Source organism: Zingiber officinale, chromosome 6B, assembly GCF_018446385.1.
Source record: "Zingiber officinale cultivar Zhangliang chromosome 6B, Zo_v1.1, whole genome shotgun sequence".
NCBI lineage: Eukaryota > Viridiplantae > Streptophyta > Magnoliopsida > Zingiberales > Zingiberaceae > Zingiber > Zingiber officinale.
In genome coordinates, this window is record NC_055996.1 from 3,117,488 (window position 1) to 3,143,575 (window position 26,088).

Consider the following 26,088-nt stretch of genomic DNA (forward strand, 5'->3'; position numbering starts at 1 on the left):
ATAATTGATGCAGTGCCTCCAAGATTATTAGAATGCAAAATTCAGAAAGAAAGGAGCAGAAGATTTTAGATGTTTTAACACAGAACTAGCATGCACTATATTTAGAAATGTACAAATATCAAATTAGAAAATTTTGAGTGTTTCAAATCTCTTTCAATCTTCTAAAATGTCAGTGTAGCATTAGGTCTCAAGATAGTGATCTTATTATATATGTTTTTTTTTAGAATGCATCAAAAAATTTAGAAAGAAAGGAGCAGAAGGTTTGAGAAGAACATACACAGGGTAGGTGACAAAGTTTCAACCCGTCGGCGAGGGATGGTGTTGCGATGAGTTGTGGCGATGAACGACGTCGTGGCACAAGGTCAGCGACGAAGCCTTAAGTGACGCAAGAGGGACGACGAGGGGTCGGCAGTGAAACCCTAAGCAACACGAGAGGGCCGTGACGAAGGATTGCGTTGCAGCGAGTTGTGACGAGGAATGACGTCGCAGCGTAGGGTTGATGACGAATCCCTAATTTCTTACGGTGTCGTGAGAGGACGGCGTTGCGAGAGTTTTCCGGGACGGTGTGGGTAGAAAAATATCACGATAAAAAAGAAAATAAATAAACACACCAAAATTAATTAAAAAAAACATTGACGGGATTACCGCCATGGCAGTCGCGCACAAGGCGCGTAGGGGAAGGTGCGTAGGAGATCGGAACTATATATATAGGGACGGAGTTAGAAATTTCATATCGAGTGAGCGAAATGTAGTGTTTATATTAAGAGGAGGTGACCATATCATTACCTCCCTTTCACCTCACTTTCATCTCTTATTTTTATACCTCATATACTTCTTATACTTATTATTATAATAATAATAATAATAATAATTGATCCTGTCCGAATCAGGAGTCAAGGGACGCTGGGCACGTGGCGCTTCCTGCGGAATCCTCGAATGCTCCGGCGAACCTGCAACAAAACCGAGCCGGGAGGGGTGTCCCGGCGACGGCCCTCCGACGCTCAAGTTAGGCGAGGGATAACAAAAAGGTGGTTCTCCAATTAAGATTTTTTATACCTCCGGTGAAGAAATGGAGGCCTTATATAGACCTCTGGAGGAGACCTGAATGCTCCGGTCAAATCAACCACATGCCTTTGACCATGCTTAAGTATGGGTTTATCAGAAGGACCATGCCCGAATATGGATCTGTCAGGGAAACGTCCTGAGACCATACCGCTACTGCGCCCACCTTCCCATGATGTGACGGTAAGATCCTCCATCTCGCGATTTTGTGTACGGCCTAATCATCAGACATGCTCCTGCTAATATCCCAGGTCCTGGGCCGAGCGCATGAGCCGCTCGGCCATCTTTTACCCTCGCCCATGTTTCTGCCGAGCGGACTTCCGCTTGGCCCGAGCGTACTCCCGCTCGGCCCTTCGGTCTCCCTGCCTTGTCGGAAACCCAAGCCCTTGAATGGGTTAACTCTAGCTCTGCTCGGACATACCCAGATGCTCGGCTCGCTTAATCAGCCTACCCTTGGTCTACTGCCGGATCACTTGCCTTCCCTTCAAGTCTAGTCGAAGGAGGCAGTAAGTCCGACTGACTGGACTGCATGTCCGAGCGGGCGGCCGTCGCCTATAATATTGTTTGAGCCGTTCGGTCTTTGTGCCAGGTTAGGACGTTCGGCTATTCAATTAGGATGCTTTGTCGTTCCAGATAAATGTCTATTCGCCTGAATTTCCCGAAAATCGCGTAAATCTTTCTCATTAAGTCACAGCATGCGCGGTATGACGCGCATTAATTGCACTTGGTGACAGAGCGCCACGTGTCGATCCTTGTGTGGCGGCGACGTCACTTACGATGGGATGCGTCCGTTTGAAATGGACGGCCCGATGGCGTCCCCGTTTCTCGTGACCTGGATCGGACGGTGGGGGCTGACTTGCCTCGGCCGTATAAATCCTCCCTCTCCTTCCTTTGCCGCACACTGTCTTGCGTGTCGCCTTCTGTTCCATTCCCTTGCTGCGACCTCCGGCGATCTAGTGTCTGGGTTTAGGCGGCGATCCCCTCATCGGCGATTCTTACGACCTCTCTCCTTCCCCGTGAGTCCTCCGCCTTCACTTATTAAGTTTTTCCTGCTCCTTTCGCCCCTTTCCTTCCCCTTTCTTCAATTTCTCGCCATTCTTTCGCCTTTCTGAGATGGCAAGCTCCTCCGCACCCGCTGGCAGCGTTCTGGGCCCTTGGTACTTGACCATGGAGAGCCGCTTTGATGAGGAGCACGCCCGGCGCCTCGTTCGGACATATGAGCTTCCTGATGACCACGAAATAATCATAGCCGACCCGACCGATCGGCCACATGACCCGCCGACCGGCTCTATTTGTTTCTTTTTAGACCAATTCCAGGGCGGCCTCAGATTTCCCACTCATTCCTTCATTTTGGAAGTTTGTAACTACTTCCGCATCCCGCTCGGCCAGCTTGTGCCGAATTCCTTTAGGTTGCTGAGCGGGATGGTCGTCCTCTTTAAGTTGCACAGCATTCCTCTCGACCCTAAGATATTCCATTTCTTCTTCTACCCCAAACAATCAGAACCGGGCACTTTTATCTTCCAAAGCAGGATAGGCTTTAAGTTTTTTGATAACATGCCGACCTCCAACAAGCATTGGAAGGAGTTTTTCTTTTATATTCGACTTCCCGAGCGGCCAGCATTCCGAACCATATGGCAAACTGCTGTGCCGACCCAGCCAGAGCTCGGCAAATTCAGAAGCAACCCGGCCTACCTTCATGCGGCCAACTGGTTATCTGGTCAACGGTACAAAATCGACCAGCTGCTGCTCAAAGGGGTCTTGTACATTTTTGGGTTGTCTCCCGTTCGGGCCAATCTCCCGTACCGCATGGGTAAGGATTCTTCATTCCCTTCGCCTTTTTTGTCTAACTGATTTTAATTTTTTCCCCTGCAGCTGAAGTCATGTGGCGCTCTAAGGCTACTGCTCATTTGAAACTGAAGTCCAATGAGATTGAAGCGGCCACCAAAAAGGAGCTCGCCGAGCGGGGACTCATCCCTAGCCGCCCGGCAGATACTGGAGAGGGGGGGGCACAGTCTGCTCCTGAAACAGAAGCTGACCCATCCGCTTCAACGGAGGTTGAAGCGGAAATTGATCCTGTTTCCTCGGCTCCCGCCGAGCTAGGCGTTCCGCATGTCGAGGATCCCCCATTGGAGGTTCGGCGAAAACGTCAACGAGACCCGAACCCTCCGCCGACCCGAGAGGAAGAACCACAGGCGCCGATCGGCGTTACTTCGCCTGACCGGACTCCATCGCAAATCGGGACCCCTATGGCTTCGCCATCGGCACATCTTCCCGGTTCTCCTCCCCGGACTCGTCGTCGCCTGCGACGGTTCGGCGAAACTTCCACTATTGGGGAGTCTTCGGGCCAGGCTACTGCAGCTGCAAAAGCGGCATCCGGCCATCCGACCATCAAGACCACCCTCCGATTTCCGTCGGAGGAATATTTGCTATCCGCCGATCGGCCGTCGAGCCCTGTCCACGAAATAACCTTGACGGGTCCGCTCGCCAAGCTCTTCGAGGACGCCCAGATTCAGGCGGCCCTCATGACGCCCAAGCAGCTCGGCGATAATAATATGCAGCAGGCGACTCAGGTAAACCCATCTCCATTCCCGTGTCATGCTATTGTTTGATTCCTGATATTATTATTTCCTTTACAGCGCTGGGCTGAACAAATTGCCACTAGTCGTCGGCTAGCCGAGTTAGAGGGCCTTCTGGAAAAACTTCAAGTGTCAGAAGGTTCCACGGCCGAGCGGGAGAAACAAATCCTCGAGGCCGAACAGAAAAAGTCTGCCGACCTGGCTAATGAGGTGGCCAGGCTAGAGGCCTTGGTGAAGAAGCGCGACAAAGAGGTGAAGCGCGCTGGTAGCCGGAAGAGGCAGGCGATCGCTGACCTGGACAAAATGAAAGTGGATGTCCATGCGCTAAATCAGGATCTGGAGGCCCAGCTGAACGCCGAACAGGAGGTCCGTTCGTCCGAACGCACAAAGGCTGAAGCAAACTTGAAGGCCCTCCAAGATTCTTTAACTGGCTCTCGGGCGGTCCTTGAAAAATATAAGGAGGGAGAACCGAGTCGCCTGGCTGCAGCGCGCCAAGAATACCTTCAGTCCGAGAGGTTCGGCGTAAAGTTTGGTGGCCACGTCTCTTCTACTTTCGCCGAGGCGGTCAAGGTCACCGTGGCGTATCTGAAGAAGAGCAGCCACCTTCCTGAAGGCATGCATATTCCCGCCTCCGATCTGACGGCCATGATTGATGATATCCCCGATGCTTTCTTTAATTTTGAGGATCCGGAGTGATGTGTGTCATTCAAGCACTCTCTGTATTTCATCCGCTTGGCGGATGTAAAATTTTTGTAATCGCCGCTCGGCGCAACTGCCTTTGTTAAAATTGTTTACCCTTCATTGCCTTTGTATTTTTGATGCTGGTTCGTAGAATCAGTTAAGCTCTACTCGTTTAAACCGCTGAGAGGATTCATACTGCTCGCATTCAGCGAATGCCAAATGTTGGCAAACTGATGGCCGGTCGGAGAGGCTATTGATTTTTAACGACGGTGCTCGTCGGCGCGGTTTTTATAGCCGTTCGGCGCGGCTCGGCGATTTAACGTCTGGGCTAGACGATCTTCCAGCTGGAGTTTTTATTGTCGCTGGTTCAACTCTACGGTTTAACGTCTGGGCTAGACGACCCTGAGGACTAATTCAAACCCGGCCGATCGGCTCGGGGGCCTTTGGTGATAACTCGACCCCGAACGGGGGAGATAGAACATATTACGTTGATCCGTGCAGAGATCTTCAGCTCGGGAGGTTTATAGTCGCCGGTCCGACTGCGTCCCGACTCTTGGTCGGTCGCCCGGAGGTTTACGGTCGCCGGTTCGACTGCGTCCCGACTCTTGGTCGGTCGCCCGGAGGTTTATAGTCGCCGGTCCGCCTGCGTCCCGACTCTTGGTCGGTCGCCGGTCCGACTGCGTCCCGACTCTTGGTCGGTCGCCCGGAGGTTTATAGTCGCCGGTCCGACTGCGTCCCGACTCTTGGTCGGTCGCCCGGAGGTTTATGGTCGCCGGTCCGACTGCGTCCCGACTCTTGGTCGGTCGCCCGGAGGTTTATAGTCGCCGGTCCGACTGCGTCCCGACTCTTGGTCGGTCGCCCGGAGGTTTACGGTCGCCGGTCCGACTGCGTCCCGACTCTTGGTCGGTCGCCCGGAGGTTTATAGTCGCCGGTCCGACTGCGTCCCGACTCTTGGTCGGTCGCCCGGAGGTTTATAGTCGCCGGTCCGACTCTCGATTTTTAACGACGGTGCTCGTCGGTCTCCAAGTGAGACTATATACCCGGCCGAACGACTCAGGCCTTCACATCGAGCGCTGGGCTCGGATACCATATACCCGGCCGACCGGCTCGGGCCTTCGCTTCCTGAGGTAGTACTCAGCTAAAATGTACCTGGCCGAGCGGCTCAGGCCTTCGCTCCTAGGCAATAACCTCCCTCTATCATCCTGAACAGCGCAGGGTTTTGGTTTCTCATCCTGCCATAATAGTATGCAGCCCGGCCGAACGGCTCGGGGTCTTCGTGTTTGAGCCTGTGGCTCGGATATAAACCTCCCGGCCGAACGGCTCGGGGGCCTTCGGCTTCGAGCTCGTGGCTCGGATATAAACCTCCCGGCCGAACGACACGGGGGCCTTCGTGATACCCTCCCCGGCCTAATGGCTCGAGGATATTTACGATAATCTCGACCTAACCGAATGGTTGAGGTCTTAGATTTCAAGCATGTAGCTCGTCTCCCATACGCAGCCCGGCCAAACGGCTCGGGGTCTTCGTGATACCCTCCCCGGCCTAATGGCTCGAGGATACTTACGATAATCTCGACCTAACCGAATGGTTGAGGTCTTAGATTTCAAGCATGTAGCTCGTCTCCCATACGCAGCCCGGCCAAACGGCTCGGGGTCTTCGTGATACCCTCCCCGGCCTAATGGCTCGAGGATACTTACGATAATCTCGACCTAACCGAATGGTTGAGGTCTTAGATTTCAAGCATGTAGCTCGTCTCCCATACGCAGCCCGGCCAAACGGCTCGGGGTCTTCGTGTTCTGATGATCTGGTCCTATTTTTGCTCCTCCGACTTTTCATTTCTGCATTTCCAATAATCAGTCGAAGAATGTACACGTGGTGGTTTACAGTGATACCCCTTTCACCCCGCCCGGTAAGGCTGGAGGTGGTTCGCGCTCCACGGCCTATCTAGTTGTCGACCGCCCTCATCCTCCAGATAATACGCGCCTGAGCGGAGCTTTTCGATGATTTTGAAAGGACCTGCCCATGGAGCCTCCAACTTACCGACGTCGCCGACCGGCTTGACCTTTTTCCAGACGAGATCGCCAACTTGGAATGATCTGGGAATGACGCGTCGGTTGTAGTTTTGTTTCATCCGCTGACGATATGCCATCAGCCGAACTGACACCTTTGCCCTTTCCTCTTCGACCAAATCCAGCTCCATGTTTCTCCGCTCGGCGTTGACCTCATCATAGCATTGGATCCGAGCGGATTCAACGCCGACTTCAACCGGGATGACGGCCTCACCGCCATATACCAGATGGAACGGTGTGACTCCCGTCCCTTCTTTTGGCGTCGTCCGGATGGCCCACAAGACGCTCGGCACTTCATCTGGCCAACTCCCTCCCAAATGATCGAGCCGAGCGCGCAGAATACGAAGGATTTCCCGGTTGGCGACTTCAGCTTGACCATTGCTCTGAGGATAGGCCACGGATGTGAAATGTTGCTCAATGCCGTAGCTATTGCACCAATCTTCTAACATCTTCCCTGTGAACTGCCGCCCGTTGTCAGACACTAGTCGGCGAGGGATGCCGAACCGACAAATGATGTGTTGCCAGATGAATTTTTTCACCATTTGTTCCGTAATCTTTGCGAGCGGCTCGGCCTCCACCCATTTGGAGAAGTAATCTACTGCCACTAGTAAAAATTTCCTCTGCCCGGTCGCCATCGGCAATGGACCTACAATATCCAATCCCCACTGATCGAACGGACATGAGATGGTTGATGCCTTCATCTCCTCTGCCGGTCGGTGGGAGAAGTTGTGATACTTCTGGCATGAAAGGCAGGTAGATACTGTCCGAGCGGCGTCTGCTTGTAATGTTGGCCAAAAGTACCCGGCCAAGAGGATCTTCTTGGCTAACGAGCGCCCGCCTGGATGACCGCCGCATGATCCTTGGTGTACTTCTTGAAGGATGTACGCCGAGTCTTCTGAGCTCACACATTTCAACAAAGGGCGCGAGAAAGCTTTCTTGTACAGTTGATCTCCGATGAGTGTAAACCGACCGGCCCTCCTCCTGAGAAGCTGGGCTTCATCCCGATCGGCAGGTGTTTTTTCCGAGCGGAGGAACTCTATGATGGATGTCCTCCAGTCGTCTGGAAATGAGAGTCCTTCCATCCGATCGACGTGCGCCACCAGCAGCGTTTTTTCAATTGGCTGTTGAATGGCGATCGGCGTTATTGAGCTCGCAAGTTTGGCTAATTCATCGGCCGCCTGGTTCTCCGTTCGGGGAATCTTCTGAATAAGCACTTCTCGAAAAGTAGCTTTGAGTTTTTCAAAGGCTTCAGCGTAGAGCTTAAGCCGAACGCTATTGATTTCGAAGGTGCCAGAAAGTTGTTGAGCGGCCAACTGTGAATCGGAATAGAGAATCACCCGACCGGCTCCCACATGCCGTGCTGCCTGTAATCCGGTTATAATAGCCTCATACTCTGCTTCATTGTTGGTGGCCTTGTAGTCCAGCCGGACTGATAGGTGCATCTTTTCTTCTTGCGGTGAGATGAGCAATATCCCAATCCCACTTCCGAGCCGAGTGGAAGACCCATCCATATATATCCTCCATAGAGCTTCCAGTTCTGGCCTCTGTACCTCGGTCACAAAATCAGCCAAGGATTGGGCTTTAATCGCCGGGCGGGGCTGGTACTGGATATCAAATTCGCTCAATTCTGTTGTCCACTTGATAAGCCGTCCGGACGCTTCTGGATTCAACAGGACTCTTCCGAGTGGACTGTTCGTCCGGACAATGATTGTATGGGCTAAGAAATACGGTCGAAGGCGCCGAGCGGCTAGAACCAGAGCAAAGGCCAACTTCTCGAGCCCGGTGTAGCGAGATTCAGCATCTTTCAAAATATGGCTCAAAAAATACACCGGCTGCTCTTCGTCACTTGCCCTCACAAGTGCTGAGCCTACAGCATGCTCAGTTGATGACAGATACATATACAGTGATTCCCCGCCGATCGGCTTGGCAAGTATAGGCAGGGAATTTAGGTATGTCTTTAACTCTTCAAATGCTTGGTTACACTCCTCGTCCCACTGGAACTTAGTAGCTTTTCGCAGGATCTTGAAGAAGGGCAGGCTCCGATCGGCGGTTCTAGAGATGAATCTGGATAAAGCAATTATCCGACCGGTCAACCTTTGCACCTCTCTTGTATTTCTTGGGGGCGGCATGTCTTGCAGGGCTTTCACCTTGTTGGGATTTGCTTCGATTCCCCGCTCAGTCACTATATACCCCAAGAAACGCCCTCCTTTAGCTCCGAACAGGCATTTTTGTGGATTTAGCTTGACTCCATATTTGCGCAGTGTTCGGAAGGTTTCTTCCATATCTTTAAAAAGATTAGCCGCCTGGACGGATTTGATAAGAATGTCGTCCACATAAACTTCTAGATTCCGCCCGATTTGCTCCTTGAACACCTTGTTCATTAAGCGTTGATAGGTGGCCCCGGCATTCTTCAATCCGAACGGCATCACATTGTAGCAATATGTGCCGTCAGCCGTTATAAAGCTTACTTTTTCTTGATCTTCCCGGGCGAGCGGCACTTGATGATACCCTTGGTAGGCATCAAGCATGCAAATTAATTCGCAGCCGGCTGTAGAGTCCACCAGCTGATCTATCCGGGGCAGAGGATAAAAGTCCTTGGGGCATGCTTTGTTTAGGTCTCGAAAGTCGATGCAGACCCTCCACTTGCCGCCCGGCTTGGAGACCAAGACTACGTTGGCTAGCCAGCTCGGGAACTGTACCTCGCGTATGTGGCCGGCCCTTAGAAGTTTTTCTACTTCAGCCCGGATAATGGTATTCTGTTCGGCGCTGAAGTCCCTTTTTCTCTGTTTCACTGGCCGAGCGTCCGGTCGGACATGCAATTCATGCTGCGTGGCGAAATTCCGGGCAACTCATGTGTCGACCAGACAAAGACGTCATGATTTTGCTGGAGGCATTGGATCAGCCTCTCCTTCTGTTTTTCCTCCAGATCCGAGGCGATGAAAGTGGTGGCCTCCGATCGGGTCGGATGGATCTGAACTTCCTCCTTTTCATCATAAATTAAAGCAGGAGGCTTATCGGTTATGGCATGTACCTCGATTCGGGGGGCCTTCCGAGCGGAAGAGGCTTCTGCTCGGATCATCTCTATATAGCATCGCCGAGCTGCTAGCTGATCTCCACGCACTTCTCCTACTTTGTCTCCCGCGGGGAACTTTATCTTCTGGTGGAAGGTTGAAACAACCGCTCGGAATTCGCCGAGCGCCGGTCGTCCCAGAATGACATTGTAGGATGATGGAGAGTCGACCACCACGAAGTTTATTGTCCTGGTCCTCCGGAGCGGTTCCTCTCCCAGTGAGGTGGCCAACCGGATCTGTCCGACCGGCTGAACTTCGTTGCCCGTAAACCCGTAGAGCGGGGTTGTCATGGGCAGCAGCTCGGCTCGATCAATTTGCAACTGATCGAACGCCTTCTTGAATATGATGTTGACCGAGCTCCCTGTGTCAACAAATATGCGGTAAATGGTGTAATTCGCTATTACCGCTTTAATGAGCAACGCGTCGTCATGGGGCACTTCTACTCCTTCTAAATCCCCGGGCCCGAAAGTGATTTCTGGTCCAGTCGCCCGCTCTCGGCTACAGCCGACCGCGTGTATCTGCAGCTGCCGGACGCCCGCCTTTCTTGCTCGGTTGGAGTCTCCTCCGGTCGGCCCACCAGCAATAACGTTGATTTCGCCCCGGGAAGTATTGCTCCTGTTTTCTTCCTCCCGAGTGGATGGTCGAGACCGTTCCCTGGACGCCCGACGATTCTCTTGTCTGGGTGATCGGTGTCGATCGGGCGTCTGATGATGTTGCCTCTCCATGCGGGTCCGGTCGGTTTCCTGAGCCCTTTGCTTCCTGTCACGGGGAGGAGACCGGCGTTCAACCCTTCTGGGAACGGGATTAGTCACGAAGGGAAGATTCCGGCAATCTCTCGTGTTGTGCGTATCTGACTGGTGGAAGGAGCAGAACATAGGAGTCCACCTCTTCTTTGGCTTGGGCCGAGCGGCAGCCACTTCTTGTACGTGCGATCTGGTGTGGGGAGATCGAATTGCTTCAGCCCTTGGTCCTCTAGGTGGTTGCTGAGCGGAGTGCTGCTTCCGCTCGGCATGAACAAGTGCACGCTCGGTTGGGGCTTCTTTTTTCCGAGCGGCTTGCGCTTCTTCCACGTTTATGTATTCGTTGGCCCGATGTAGCATGTGATCATAGTCTCGGGGCGGCTTTCGGATGAGCGACCTGAAGAAGTCCCCATCAACAAGGCCTTGTGTGAAGGCGTTCATCATCGTTTCCGATGTGGCTGTTGGGATATCCATTGCCACTTGGTTGAATCGCTGGATGTAAGTTCGAAGCGATTCCTTTGGCTCTTGTTTGATGGCGAACAAGCTAACGCTTGTTTTCTGATAACGCCGACTGCTAGCGAAGTGGTGGAGGAAGGCCGTTCGGAAGTCCTTGAAGCTTGAGATGGATCCGTCCGGCAGCCTACGGAACCATCGCTGAGCCGATCCCGAGAGCGTGGTGAGGAAGACTCGGCACTTCACTCCATCAGTGTATTGGTGGAGCGTGGCGGTATTATCAAACTTACCCAAATGATCATCCGGGTCCGTTGTTCCATTATACTCGCCGATCGTAGGGGGCACGTAGTGCTTGGGCAGAGGATCTCGCAGAATGGCTTCCGAAAATTGGCGGTTGGTCCGCTCGGGAGACGAGTCCGTCCGGGGGGCTTTCCCTTTTCTGTCATCCCGCCTTGGCATTTCGTCTGAAGAGGAGCCTCTATCCCTTCGAACTGGTGCTGCTTCAGGGGTGCGAAATAGGGCCCGATGGAATGCGACGGTGGCTTGAGGTGCTTCCGCTCGGCCACCGGACGCAGACGTCGCTTGTTGTTCCGGCCGCTCGGCTGTTGCTTTTTGTCTTTGCTCCACTAGTTTGGCAGCCCTCATCTCGACCAGAGCTTCGAGTTCTTCGGTTGAAAGCGTCACCGCGTGTTGTCGTCCAGCCTCATCCATTGCTTCCGATCGGATGCAGGAGCGTTCCCACAGACGGCGCCAATTTGATCCTGTCCGAATCAGGAGTCAAGGGACGCTGGGCACGTGGCGCTTCCTGCGGAATCCTCGAATGCTCCGGCGAACCTGCAACAAAACCGAGCCGGGAGGGGTGTCCCGGCGACGGCCCTCCGACGCTCAAGTTAGGCGAGGGATAACAAAAAGGTGGTTCTCCAATTAAGATTTTTCATACCTCCGGTGAAGAAATGGAGGCCTTATATAGACCTCTGGAGGAGACCTGAATGCTCCGGTCAAATCAACCACATGCCTTTGACCATGCTCAAGTATGGGTTTATCAGAAGGACCATGCCCGAATATGGATCTGTCAGGGAAACGTCCTGAGACCATACCGCTACTGCGCCCACCTTCCCATGATGTGACGGTAAGATCCTCCATCTCGCGATTTTGTGTACGGCCTAATCATCAGACATGCTCCTGCTAATATCCCAGGTCCTGGGCCGAGCGCATGAGCCGCTCGGCCATCTTTTACCCTCGCCCATGTTTCTGCCGAGCGGACTTCCGCTTGGCCCGAGCGTACTCCCGCTCGGCCCTTCGGTCTCCCTGCCTTGTCGGAAACCCAAGCCCTTGAATGGGTTAACTCTAGCTCTGCTCGGACATACCCAGATGCTCGGCTCACTTAATCAGCCTACCCTTGGTCTACTGCCGGATCAATAATAATAATACTAATAATTTCATACCGTTATTAGTATGAAAACTGAGAGGATTCAGACTGGACGACGGTGAAAAATAAAAATTCTAATTTATAATAATTCCATGATGGCGGCTTATGCGTCCACATTATTATTCTTCGCTTCTGCTTTTACATTGGTCATACTCTTTTCCGAAGTCACCATTGGACAGAATCAAAAGCCAGATGCAGTAGCGCGGTGGAGCCCATCCTCCGTCGGATTCGGGTTCACAATCTTTCGACACGATATCTTCTCACCTGGACGGAGAAATCGAACGGTGCGCACGGCGCCATCGCGGACCGGTCTCTTGGATTTTCATTGTCTATCTGTAGATTCCAAGTCAAGCTAGTCCGGTTTAAATACTTAGAACAGTTCGGAGTGAATAATAATCTCGTGATATTAATTCTAAAAATTCAAATCCAACGGCCGGACGGACCGAGTACAACTTTACTGACCGGTTCGGTCTGTTTTCAACCGATAAACTCGCGGGTCTAGACCGCACTTATCGGACCCACCTGCCGTCCACGAACTGCTCATCAAAACGAACGGCTCGAACAAGACCCACCGCGTCCCGGTCGTGCGGTCTGACCCGTCTCCGACCCGGTCCGCCGATCCGCGTGCGCCGCAGTCGAGCCATGCTCCTTCTCCGTCGTTTCCTCGTTCCAACGCGCAAACGCATTTAAAACTACTCTGTTTCGGATTCTGTCAGTTCTTCCAAGTTTCCATCTCATGGACCACTACGCCGCCTCCTCGTCGGCGAACTCCATCGCAAATGATATGATGCCGCCGCCTCCGCCCCTATCTCCGCCCCCGCCTCCGCCGCACCGACGGGTATGGGTCAGGGAACGGTCAAGCGAGTGGTTGGACCGCCACAACTCCCCTGAGCTCCCGGAGGCAGAGTTCCGGCGAGCCTTCCGCATGTCCCGCGCCACCTTCGACTTCCTCTGCGAAGTCCTGGCCGCCGCTGTGGCCAGGGAGAACACGGCGCTCCGAGCCGACATCCCCGTCCGCCAGCGAGTCGCAGTGTGCGTGTGGCGCCTCGCCACCGGCGAGTCGCTCCGCCTCGTCTCCCGCCGCTTCGGGCTCGGCATCTCCACGTGCCACAAGATCTTCCTGGAAGTCTGCGCCGCCATCTGCAACATGCTGATGCTGGGGATGCTGGCGTGGCCCAACCCGGAGCGCGCGGCTGCGGCGGCGGCGAGGTTCAAGGCGATTTCCGGCGGGATCACCGGCATGGTCGGCGCGATGTACACGACTCACATCCCGGTAACGGCGCAACAGGAGAACGCCGCCGCCTACTTCAACCGCCGCCACACCGACCGGAACCAGAGGACGTCGTACACGGTGACGCTGCAAGGGGTGGTGGACCCCGACGGCGTATTCACCGACGTCTGCATTGGGTGGCCAGGTTCGTTGGCCGACGAGCAGGTACTGGAGAACTCGGCTCTGTACCAGTGCGGGAACAGAGGGATGCTCGGCGGGCCTTACTGGATCGTCGGCGGAGCAGGGTACCCGCTTCTCGATTGGCTGCTGGTGCCATACGTTCAGGTCGATCGCCAGGATTCTCCATTCGTTTAAATCAATCGAAATAAATTGATTAAACTGAACCGAAGCAAATTAATTAATTCTTCGGCGTTGAATCGAACGCGCAGGAAAATTTAACGTTGGAGCAGCTCACGTTCAACGAGCGGGCGGCGACGGCGGCTGCGGTGGCGAGGGAGGCGTTCCGTCGGCTGAAGGGGCGGTGGGGGTGCCTGCGGCAGCGGACGGAGGTGAAGCAGCAGGACCTACCGCTGGTGATCGCCGTTTGCTGCGTGCTGCACAACCTGTGCGAGATTAGGCAGGAGGAGATGGGGGAGGAGCTGCAAGGGTTCGGGCTGGAGGACCATGAGATGGTGTGCGAGAACGTCGGCGTCAGGTCTGCCAGGGCGGCGCAGGCGAGGGACGCCATCGCGCGCCCACGCCCTCGTGCATGGAACAGCTGCTTAATTAATACGCATCCACGCTGAAAATCGGGATTCATTGCCGATTTTCGTAATTTCTGTTTCCTTCTTTCCTGATCTGCATAATTAAATGATTATTCATTGCCGTTTTATTATGAGAATCAGGATTCATGATAATCCTGTCCTTAAATCACACGACAACCATCCATCAATTATTCTCTTCTGAATTACACCATCAGATAAAACGCTAGAGAATATTGCAAGGTCTCTCAAATGAATCGCGTTGATCTGAAAGGTCAATTCTATGACACTAAACGGATGTTGAGTGAGGACAGAGCCAGGGGCGATGGCGGCAGTAGCCCTCTTTACTTTGTTTTAGTGCAAGAGAAGAGAGGTAGGGATATAAAAATGGAGGCAGATCCTGTCAGAAAACTGAGTCGGATGAAGGTGAATCTTGTTGTGCGGAAAGTTGACAGAGAGTCGTTGAAGCGTTAGATCTACTGGGTACCCCCCCTCTGGAAAGGTTCGCACGGACGACCGACGACGAAAGATGACCAGGACGATGACGCTGTCGCTCTGCGCACACTCAGACGATCCCACGAGTCGTTAGAGACCAGAAACCAGGGAAAAAGTCCCCGGGTCAGGCCCTCCGACGTTCAAGTCAGGTACTTTTTCCCCAAAAAGTACAGAAAAAAGGACGAAAAGTAAAAACTAGTGAGAAATGACGAGTGAGCATACCTGCATAAGGGACAAGACATCCCTTTTTATACTGCAACGGAAGTTTCTGGATCTGATGGGTGTCAGGGAATGTCGGCTGTCAGGCTTTGTCTGGTGGTGATTGACACGTGGCTCCTCTTGATAGGCTGGCGACAAAACCGAAGGTGTATTGAGTCCCGACTGTTAGCATATTCCCTGACACCTTGATTATTCGCTGACGTTCTCTGATAAGTGGTTACGATTTCTTAGCTTGTTTGTCCTGTAGTGTCTGGACGACGAGTCTGTATTCCGAAATCTGTACCCCGACCTGCTTCTATATACTTGTTATCCTCGGTTGGTGTGTCCTGACCTGTACGCTAAGCTTGTATCCTGACCTGCCGACCTGTAAGCCGGGTCTGTATCCCGACCTGCTCATATCCACTGCTATCTTTGGCTTGTACTCTCCCGACCTGCACGCTGGGTCTGTATCCAAACCCGTTTACTGTTTTACTGCTATCCATGGCTTGTACTCTCCCGACCTGCACTCTGGGTCTGTGTCTAGACCTGCCGACCTGTAAGCCGGGTCTGTATCCCGACCTGCTCGTATCCATTCCCGACCTACACTCTGGGTCTGTGTCCAAACCTGCCGACCTGTAAGCCGGGTCTGTATCCCGAGCTGCTCATATCCATTACTATCCTTAGCTTGTACGCTCTCGACCTGCAAGCTAGGTCTGTATCCAGACCTGTTTACTGTTTTACTTCTATCCATGGCTTGAACGTTCCGACCTGTACGCCCAACCTGTTGCCCGACCTGCGACCTGTACGCCAGGTCTGTATCTTGACATGCTGTTTTATGTTATCCATGGCTTGAACGTTCCGACCTGTACGCCCAATCTGTTTCCCGACCTGCGACCTGTACGCCAGGTCTGTGTCCCGACCTGCTTCCGTCCACTGTCATCCAGGGCTAGTACGTCACGACCTGCACGCTGGGTCTGTTTTATGACAGACCCTCCTTTCTTCACCTTTCCTCGGTCTGTAGGCTCAGTCTTCAACTGTGCCTGGCCCATGGGATCAGTTCCTGGTCGCTATCAAGGCTGGCCCTTATCCGTTTTGTAATCCTATCCTCTAACTGCCCTGTCAACTGAGACTTTGACTCTGGCCACGTAAGCTTGACTTCTGACCTTCCTGCTGTCCATGTCAGCTTGACTGCTGACCGGCCACAGTGGCTTGACTTCTGACCTTCCTGACCTCCTCGTCAGCTTGACTGCTGACCGGCCACGGAGGCTTGACTTTTGACCTCCTTGTTATCCATGTCAGCTTGACTGCTGACCGACCACAGTGGCTTGACTTCTGACCTTCCTGACCTCCAGGTAAGCTTGACTTTTGACCCTCTTGTGGCCTTGACTCATAACCACATCATCCTATCGACCCCACAAAACATGCACCGTATCACAAGCCTCCCCCTCAAGTCTAGTCGAAGGAGGCTCTAGTCCGACTTACTAGACCCCAGCCCTTGCGTTACCTGACCTGGCTTCCGCCTCCTTTGCCGATCTGTCTTCCTAGGAGATGAACGATTTCCTTCTGTGATTATGCTGACTCCTCAACTTCTGAGCGCACTTGCCTCTTATAAATGTTGCCCGGTTTTCCAAGCGCTATCTCGAATTTCGGGGCAATCCCTTCACCTTCTCCTTCCTTATAAAAAATCCGAACGTCCAATGCTTCCTGCTATCCTCTTGTTAATACAGTACCTTGTTTACATGGAACCTACCACCGAACCTAGTGAACTTGCTTCTCTGCTTCGACAGACCTCCCATCTGTTGGAGTTATCAGCTCAAAAAGAAGAAGCCTCGCTCCAGCAAATTGCCACACTGACGGAGTTGCTGGCTCAAAAGGAAGGCATCCTTCAGGAAATGACCGTGAGCAGAGATCTTCAGGCTTCCCTTACTCATGAGATGGAGAGCCTCTGGCTGGCCGCCAAATCTAGGACCCGAGCTGAAATCGCTCTTAAGCATAGAACTCAATCGGACTTTCAGAGTCAGGGGCAGTATATTGTTTATTTGAAGAGGAAGCATGAAGATGAATTGGTTCTTTTGAAAGAGGAAGGATGTATCAAAGATGAAACCATTGGGCAACTGAAGCGTACCATCGACCTTATTACAGAAGATCTAATTAAGGTCCGAGCTCATCTGACTAAGCAGGTTCAAGCGTCTGGCTCTGGTAGCCATGTAAATCCTTAAAGAATGCACCTCCGATTTTAACGGACAGAACAACAGTTGTTTTTTGTATTCCCCTCTTATTGTAGCTTCACACTTTGTTTCGGGTATCCTCATGTTTTTATAAAACACCTGTGCCTGTCTAATATTTCTAACAAAAACAACAGTAATAAAAGTAGCTTGCTTACCCAGTGTTACCTCATACCATATGCACTCTTGACCAAAGCCAATGAGCCGGTTGAGGATATGGCTGCGAGATTCTCTATTTAATTAGAACCCTTGAATACTGCTTATTGACCAACCGAACGCGATAACTTAGCTTGCGGCTTGGTGCATCAGTGAATATAAGACATACTGCTCGAGAAAATCATTGTCCGACCGAGAAGGTCGTTGGTCGTGAGAGCCCTGCTCACTTATAACTCGCACTGGGGAAAGAGTCTGGGACAGCCGACCGGGAAGGTCGTTGGGCGTGAGAGCCTTGCTCACTTATAACTCGCACTGGGGCGAGAGTCTGGGACAACCGACCTGGAAGGTCGTTGGGCGTGAGAGCCTTGCTCACTTATAACTCGCACTAGGGCGAGAGTCTGGGACCCGACCTGGACGGTCGTTGGGCGTGAAAGCCTTGCTCACTTATAACTCGTACTGGGGCGAGAGTCTGGGACCCGACCTGGACGGTCGTTGGGCGTGAGAGCCTTGCTCACTTATAACTCGTACTGGGCGAGAGTCTGGGACCCGACCTGGAAGGTCGTTGGGCGTGAGAGCCTTGCTCACTTATAACTCGCACTGGGCGAGAGTCTGGGACCTGACCTGGAAGGTCGTTGGGCGTGAGAGCCTTGCTCACTTATAACTTGCACTGGGGCGAGAGTCTGGGACAGCCGACCGGGAAGGTCGTTGGGCGTGAGAGCCTTGCTCACTTATAACTCGCACTATGGCGAGAGTCTGGGAATGCCGACTTGGAAGGTCGTTGGGCGTGAGAGCCTTGCTCACTTATAACTCGCACTGGGGTGAGAGTCTGGGACAGCCGACCGGTAAGGTCGTTGGGCGTGAGAGCCTTGCTCACTTATAACTCGCACTAGGGCGAGAGTTCGGGGACAACCAAGGTCGTTGGGCGTGAGAGCCTTGCTCACTTATAACTTCCCTGGGGCGAGAGTCCGGGACCCGATCGGGAAGGTCGTTGGGCGTGTGAGAGCCTTGCTCACTTATAACTCGTGACTGGGCGAGAGTTCGACCCGACACGGGTGGTTGGGCGCTCACTTATAACTCGCGGGCGAGTGGGACAGCCGACCGAGACGGTCGTTGGGCGTGAGAGCCTTGCTCACTTATAACTCGCACTGGGGCGAGAGTCTGGGACAGCCGACCGGGAAGGTCGTTGGGCGTGAGAGCCTTGCTCACTTATAACTCGCACTGGGGCGAGAGTCTGGGACCCGACCTGGACGGTCGTTGGGCGTGAGAGCCTTGCTCACTTATAACTCGCACTGGGGCGAGAGTCTGGGACAGCCGACTGGGAAGGTCGTTGGGCGTGAGAGCCTTGCTCACTTATAACTCGCACTGGGGCGAGAGTCTGGGACAGCCGACCGGAAATTCTTATGAAAACCCGTTCAGATATAGATATTGCCAACCAGGGATTGGTGTTGCCGACCTGGGGATGATCTCCCGACCAGGAATTGATATTGCCGACCAAGGATTGATATTGCCGACCTGGGGGTGATCTCCCGACCAGGAATTGATATTGCCGACAAGGGATTGATATTGCCGACCTGGAATTGCTTGAAGGGAGCACTTTGACCCCATCTGTAGCCAAAAGATGTACAGTATGAGATGTATTGTAAAGATAAAAATATTAAAATCTTACTCAGCCTTGGGGCAAAGGATGTCTTGTGGCCTTGCAACATTTGAATTTACTGCCCGCCAATTTTCTTCGCCGCTTCCCGAGAAGATCGCGTGGTAAGCGTTTCCGTACTTCCGCTGCCTTTCCTGATTTTATTATCACGTCCATCATTAATACACTTTCTAGGGGAGTGACACCTATCCCTCTGCCTTTATTGCTTACGTCGTATGACGCCGCCGACCTCACTCCTTTTTATACACGACTTCCAATAAGAGCGTCATTCTGTGATCGGACGACTTTGGGCGCTTTACCCAAAATATACTCACCTCATCTTTTCGATATTCCCTAGGAAAGCCCTCTTTATAAGCCCTAAAGGTAGTCCGCCGTCGTTGCCTTAAGCGTTTTGACTGCCTTCGTCTTCCTGTTGCTCCGCTGTCTCCAGCTTCTCGGCCCTTCCCCTTCTAGACTCTTCTTGCCCGGTGCTCTTCTTCTTCTCGACTGATCTCTTCTCCAACCTCCCTCACCCTGATAATGGCTGATGGTAAGGCCACCCTTTGGTATTCACGCTTTATTTCTGATATAGATGATCATGACCTTTCTATGATTCGGTCTAACCCACGACTGAGCGATGCGTATGAACTTAGTGTTCCAACACCCCAGGAACACCCCGCAAACCCTCCGGAAGGCTTCATGACCGTTTTTAGAGACCATATTTTAGGCGGCCTTCGGTTTCCTATCCATCCCTTCCTTTTATCCCTAAGCCAATACTTCGGCATCTGCCTCTCTCAATTTGCCCCCAACTTCTTCAGAGCCGTATGCGGCACTGTCATTCTGTGTCGCATATACCAACTTCCACTGACCGTCCAACTGTTTCATCATTTTTACTCTTTCAAACGCTCTGAGCTGGGAGTGTTTATGGTACAGGTTAGGCCTGGTTTCAAGTTCTTTTCTGACATGCCCTCTTCCCACAAGGGATGGAAGTCTCGTTTCTTCTTCATTAGACCACCTGACCCCTTGGTCGAGCTGACCCAGTGGTGCTTTGACGTCCCTTCCAACCTCCCTATACATCAACACCAGCCTTCCTGTAACGCCACTTCAGAAAAACTCCAAGGCGTGAGCGTTAGCTTGTCTATTTTACTGTTGGAAGGCTTTATGTATTTATTCGGGCTCAGCCCCGATCGGGCGGACATAGGGGCTCCATTTGGTAAGGCCCCGTTTTCCTCTTTGCTACTCTTCGCTAACTGAGGTATGTTTCTTTCTTATTACAGAGGCTGTCATGCTCCGAGCGTACTCCTCAGACGTAAAACGCCAATCTATCTCTTATTTAAAAGCTTTAAGCTCAGAGATTAAACAGGGTTTGGCAGCTTCTTCTCAGTCCAGTACTTCTGCCTCCCGGTCTATTCCCTCTGCTCCACCGCTAGCCCCCCTTGCGCCGATCCAGGAGGACACTTCTTCGGCCCTTCCTCTGCATGTGACTCCTATGGAGGACTTAGTCATGGTGGTAGAGGACCCAACCCCTACAGAGCGGGCTGAGGAAGAGCGGGCTGCCTCTCCTCCGCTGGCCAAACGTCTAAAGCTTCAGCGCAAAAGGAAAAGGGTTATTCCAGCAACTCCGGCATCACCCCCACCTCCCTCTGGCCGTCGCTTTGTTGCTACTCCCCATTCTCCAGAAACCAGGGCTGCTACTCCTGACCGGGAGATTGCTTTGGGGCCGGAGGTTCCCGTTATGTCACCCCAGATATCTGCCCCAACTCCCGGTCTGGTTATAACTTCTGATCAGGCCTCTTTTCCTGCTACAACTTCCTCTCCCGGGCAGCTACCCCTTCCTTTAATGGATCAGCCCGGAAGTTCTGCCACTCAATCTGCCTCCCTTCCTTTAGCTGCTCCCATCTCTGCTCCTAGGTCTCGAAGGAAAATTCGCAAGAAGTATTCATTTACTGACTCTTGGCGCCTGCCTTCTTCCACAGAGCCGGGTGCTGCCGAAGAGACTGCAGAAGAGGCTCCTCCCCCGGTTGCCCTGGTTGAATTATAGGGTGACTTAGCGGCTTCCTGGCGCTCAGGCCATCGGAAGTTTTGGAAGAATCCCCCGGTAATGGGGCTAGATCAAGCGGCTTGCCAGATGGTTTCTGTAAGTCTTCTTATCTCTATGCTCCTCTGCTGAAATCTTTAATAATGTTTCTTTTTATATCTAACGCAGGTCTGCTCCGCCAACCTAAGTGCCATTCAGTACGCCTCCCGCTTACAGAGGGAGAATGAAGTATTAAAGGCTCGTCTTGAGGAGTTAGAGCTGCCACTAACTCCCTGCGATCCCCTCAACCCAACTCCTGGAGATCTAGCACATTATCTTCGATTGATTGGGGAGTCTGCGGAGTCTGCCCGCAACATCTCTCATGCAGCCTTTGACAGGATAAAGGCTTTGGAAGCAGCTCTACAGACAAGCGAGTCCAAATTATCTTCTGAGGCAGAGAGACATCGTTTGCTGGTGGCGGAGATGGATGAAAAGGATGCCAAGTTGGCAAGTCTGCAGGAAACCAGGGAGGCCCTTCAAAAGACTTTAACTGATGTCCAGGGTCAACTGGCCTCTAGTTCAGACCGGGAGAAGTCCCTTCACAGCCAGTGGGAAGCTAGCCAAGCGACCATTAAATCAATGCAGGCCGACCTTCTGAAAGCTCAAGAAAACGTTTCTCAAGGTCAGCAACATTTGACTTTGACCCGCGCAGATGCAGAAAAGGCCCGAGCTGATAGGGAGAAGGTCCAGGCAGAATTGACTGAATACCAGGCGGGGGAAGTGGGTCGTCTACGAGCGTACAGGCAAGCGTACGTCTCCTCCCCGTTCTTCTTGAGGAAGATAGGGGGTTTAATGAATCTCATGCTCTGTTGTGGTGCGGGTGGCGGGGCTCAACAAATGTTCGAGCAGAATCTACTTCGTGCTGCCCCCTCAGAGGACTTCTTAGATATCAATCGCTTGATGAAAGAGATTCCAGACGGGTCGCTCCCCACCTTCAAGGATGATGACGACTTCTTCCTCCTTCCTGAGCCTCCGACCGATTCTACTTCCTGCCCCCCTGAGACTCCTGCTGGCCCTGCTGACGATAATCCCGACCCTGCTGACGATAATCCCTAAGATGACAATATGTATTGCACTTTTTAATGTAAAACTGTAGCTGACCAACTCTCTTTCAACTTATTTGCTGATTTATCTTCACTTTAGCTTGTTTATCCTTCTCATGATACCACTTGACCGCGGGCTCTCGATTCTCTCTTAGCATATTAATCATCTGACAGTATGTTACTCTATTGTTGGTAGTCTTGTATATTTCCCGCCTGAAACGCCCCCAAGGCCTTGTGAGTGTGTAGTTTGGCCACCTATTTTAGGTCTCATTTACCCCCAGTCGAGGATTCTTCTATTGCCCCGACCTGCTTTCCTTGCCTTTCTCTGCTGATCCCCCTGCCTCGGTCCTGCTCCTCGATCTGTCCTTTGCCTCGTATTACAGGTCTGGATAACCGAAGACCGGGAAACTAAGAGTTAAGTTCAGACCGGGGTAAGCCCAGACCGGGGTCCCTCGTGATCCAGGTCTGGATATCCGAAGATCGGGGAGTTACGAGTTAAGCCCAAAGACCAGACCGAGAAAGCGAGGGCCCTTTTCTGAGACAGCTATTCATATCTTTTCCCGAGATCCGCCTCTTCGTACTTCGCGCCGGTACTTTTCCAAAGATGCCCTTGGGCATTATTTCCGAGGAAGATCCTTCGGCTCTCTTTGTTCCCGCCCATTATTTTGCTCCGATGGATGATAGTCTGACGAAATTGCCCCTTTGCCTGGCGGATATAAATAATCTCCTCAGGTTTTGCCTCTAGGCTTGGCCCGTCTTCCGCTTCCTTCCACTGGAGTCCAAAATCCTTTCCGAACCTTTGCTCCGAGCTCGATCTTTTTTCCTTCCCTTTCATTTCTTTGCTCATGGCGTCCCCCTCTTTTCTTCCTTCTTTGGCGACGGTGTACTACCCTGGTTCATCCACTTTCGATGAATTGGATCGGGATGACCTGCGCTATACTTACGGAGTCGAGGATAATGCGCATGTAGTCATTCCTACCGGGATACATCGATTTTTTGATCCTCCCCATGGATATTGCACTTTCTTTAAAGAGCACTTTGTGGCTGGCCTTCGTCTTCCTCTTCATCCTTTCTTTTCCGACGTATGCCACCACTTCCGGATCCCCCTGGGACAACTAACACCAAACTCTATAAGGATCCTCTGTGGCTTCATAGTGCTATGTGATGTGTGTGAACTATCCTGGTCCGCTCACTTATTCCATTGCTTCTTCACCCTTCGGCGCCAAGAAGAGGGCACATTCCGTTTTCAGCCCCGTCTCTGAACTACTTTTTTCTCATCCCCACCACCTTCCGACCCGAGCTGGAGGAGTAAATTTTTCTTCATCAGCTTTCCTCACGAGGTGGAGTGGCCCTTGCGATGGCAACAGCTACTTCCTCCATCTCCCGAACTAGGGGAATTTCATCTTGACCCTTCTTACATAGAAGCCTCGTCTCGCTTGGCCGGCTGGCAGTTGAACTTAATGCGTCTACTATTTGAGGAGGAATTGTTATCCTATTTTCGCCTGAGTTATCTGACTCTTGAGACACCTCATTCCCTGGGTAAGCCTTTCTTTCCGTTCTGTTATCACTTCATGGACACTATATTTCCTTTATGGCAACTAATTTCACCCTTTATCTTTAACTTCCTCTAAGCGATATGGAAATAATGAGGCATGGCCGAGTTATCTTGCAGAGAAGAGCACTCCCCCACTCGTCTTCGACTTCGATCAGTGGGGTTTCCCCTGCCAATCCTCCACCCCGACCTACTCGACGAGGGTCTTCCGGTGTCCGACCTTCTCCCTTGGCTCGCTCTACTCGCCCGCGGACTGCGCGTCCACCCCTGCTGGCCACCCCTGTTCGCCCCCGGGCCCCACGGGCAGCCCGGCCTATTACCCGGACACCTCTCCAATCGGTTAATCCTCCTCCAACTACCTATATCCCTGGTCTGGGCCGTGGTAGAAGGTCAGGCAACGTTTCCAACGAGCATGACCCCTACAGCCTCAGGGGTGGCCGACAAGTAGACTCATAAGGGTTCTCCTACAACTGGCTTAACTAGGGATAGGAGAGCCTCCAAATACTTCTTCAGCTCTTCAAAAGCTCAGGTACAATCTTCATCCCACTAAAATTTGGAGGCCTTCCTGAGCACCTTAAAGAAAGGAGCGGCTCGGTCTGCAGACCTGGAAATGAATCTTGACAGGGCTGTTACCCTGCCGACCAGCTTCTGAGTTTCCTTCAGATTCTGAGGAGGCTGTATATCCCTTAATGCTTGAACTTTTTCTGGATTGGCCTCTATTCCTCGTTCAGTCACCAGGTAACCCAAGAATTTTCCTCCTTTAGCCCCAAACAAGCACTTCAAGGGGTTCAACTTTAGCCCATATTGCCGGAGGGTCCTGCATGTTTCTTCCACATCTTTGATTAGGTTCACGGCCACCTGGAATTTGATGAGTATATCATCTACATAGACCTCCACATTTCGTCCGATCTGCTCCCGGAAGATTTTATCCATCATTCTTTGGTATGTGGCTCCAGCGTTCCTGAGACCGAAGGGCATGACAGTATAACAGAAAGTACCGTCAGCCGTAATAAAGCTAACCTTTTATTGATCCTCCCTTGCTAGAGGTATCTGATGATACCCTTGGTAGGCGTCCAGCATACATATCCTCTCGCAGCCAGCCGTGGAGTCCACCATTTGATCAATCCGGGGCAGAGGATAACAGTCTTTGGGACTGGCCCGGTTGAGGTCCCGGAAGTCTATGCATACTCTCCACTTATTGTTGGGCTTCTTTACCAAGACTACATTGGAGAGCCACGATGGGAATTACACCTCTCGAACATGTCCCACCTTCCTGAGCTGATCCACCTCGGCTCTTATTATTTTATTCTGGTCGGCTGAAAAATTCCTCTTCTTTTGCTTGATAGGTCGGGAATATGGTAATAAATGCAGCTTGTGTTCAGCCACTTCCAGCTTGACCCCGGGCAGCTCCTCAGTAGACCAGGCAAAAACATCCCGGTTATGGATCAGACACTGCATTAACTCTTCTTTGAGGGGAGAGGGAAGGTCGCTTGCCACCCGGGTCAGACTTTCAGGTCGCTCGACGTGTAGTTGTACTTCTTCCCAAGGAATGAGTTCTTCCGCTATAGGCAGAGGCTCCTCTTGAACAGCATGGACACCTCCATCTTGCATCCTTTGATTTTTCCGAGCTTCCACCCGGACCATATCAATGCAGCACCGGCGAGAGACCCTTTGTTCCCCTTTAACTTCCCCGACCTGCTTGCCCACAGGGAATTTGATTTTTTGATGGAAGGTCGAAACTGTTAGAGTGTATACTGAAAGCCTAAGCTTTTGTAAACATTTTTTTGAATAAAGAATCACATTTGGTCAAATCATCTATATTTGTTGTAGTTGTTCAATTAATTTATATTGTAGATAACATAGTATGTGGTGTCACATACAGAAGATGATGTTATCAATACCTTATAAATTATAAACAGTAGCTCACGACCAAAATGGAAAGGAACAAGCCATTGGAAGGTCGTAGTGTAATTAGGTATTAGTTTATCTTAACTATATAATTACACTAGTACACTTAGAGTGTATTGAGTAGGACCATTAGAGGTCGTTTCTTTTATACTGACTTTATAAAGGAACAAAGACCTCAGTTATTATGGAAGTGTGTACTCTTAATCCTAATATAATAACAAGCACATATATTTGATATTTATTTCTTTAATTTATCAATGGGTGAGATTTAGTTCGATAAATCAATAAGCTCGATAAGTTGGGAAATGATATTACTTATAGTGTGTGTTGTTGATTATAGAAGGAAACTGTGTCCTAGTAATCTAGGTTGATAATGTCCCCAAGATGAGCTCATAAAGATTGTCATGTTAAACCCTGCAGGTGGACTTAGTCCGACATGACGATAAGGTTGAGTGGTACTATTCTTGGATTAAGATATTAATTAAATGAGTTGTCAGTAACTCACTTAATTAGTGGACATTCGACATCTTAAACACAGGGAGACTAACACACTCATAATAAGAAGGAGCCCAAAAATGTAATTTGGGATTGGTGCGGTAGTTCAATAATAGTTCTCTAGTGGAATGAATTATTATTGATAAAATTAAGTTGTGTGTTCGGGGCGAACATGGGATGCTTAATTTTATCGGGAGACCAAAACCAATTCCTCCTCTCGGTCCCTATCGTAGCCTCTTATTTATAGAGTACTATA

General features: G+C 51.7%; 2 protein-coding genes across 2 annotated transcripts; both read left to right on the forward strand.

Moving 5' to 3' along the window:
* The first annotated feature begins 12,788 nt into the window (after positions 1–12,788).
* Positions 12,789–14,184, forward strand: LOC121989870 (protein ALP1-like). The gene is made up of 2 exons (XM_042544176.1): positions 12,789–13,634; positions 13,739–14,184. The coding sequence occupies exons 1-2, from the start codon at positions 12,816–12,818 to the stop codon at positions 14,093–14,095; spliced, it is 1,176 nt and encodes a 391-aa protein (XP_042400110.1). The 5' UTR covers positions 12,789–12,815; the 3' UTR covers positions 14,096–14,184.
* Positions 14,185–19,297: 5,113 nt separating this feature from the next.
* LOC121989946 lies at positions 19,298–20,798 on the forward strand. Its single transcript, XM_042544246.1, has 3 exons — positions 19,298–19,579; positions 19,691–19,970; positions 20,035–20,798. Exons 1-3 carry the CDS (start codon positions 19,298–19,300, stop codon positions 20,796–20,798), a joined length of 1,326 nt encoding a protein of 441 aa, XP_042400180.1.
* The last annotated feature ends 5,290 nt before the right edge of the window (positions 20,799–26,088 follow it).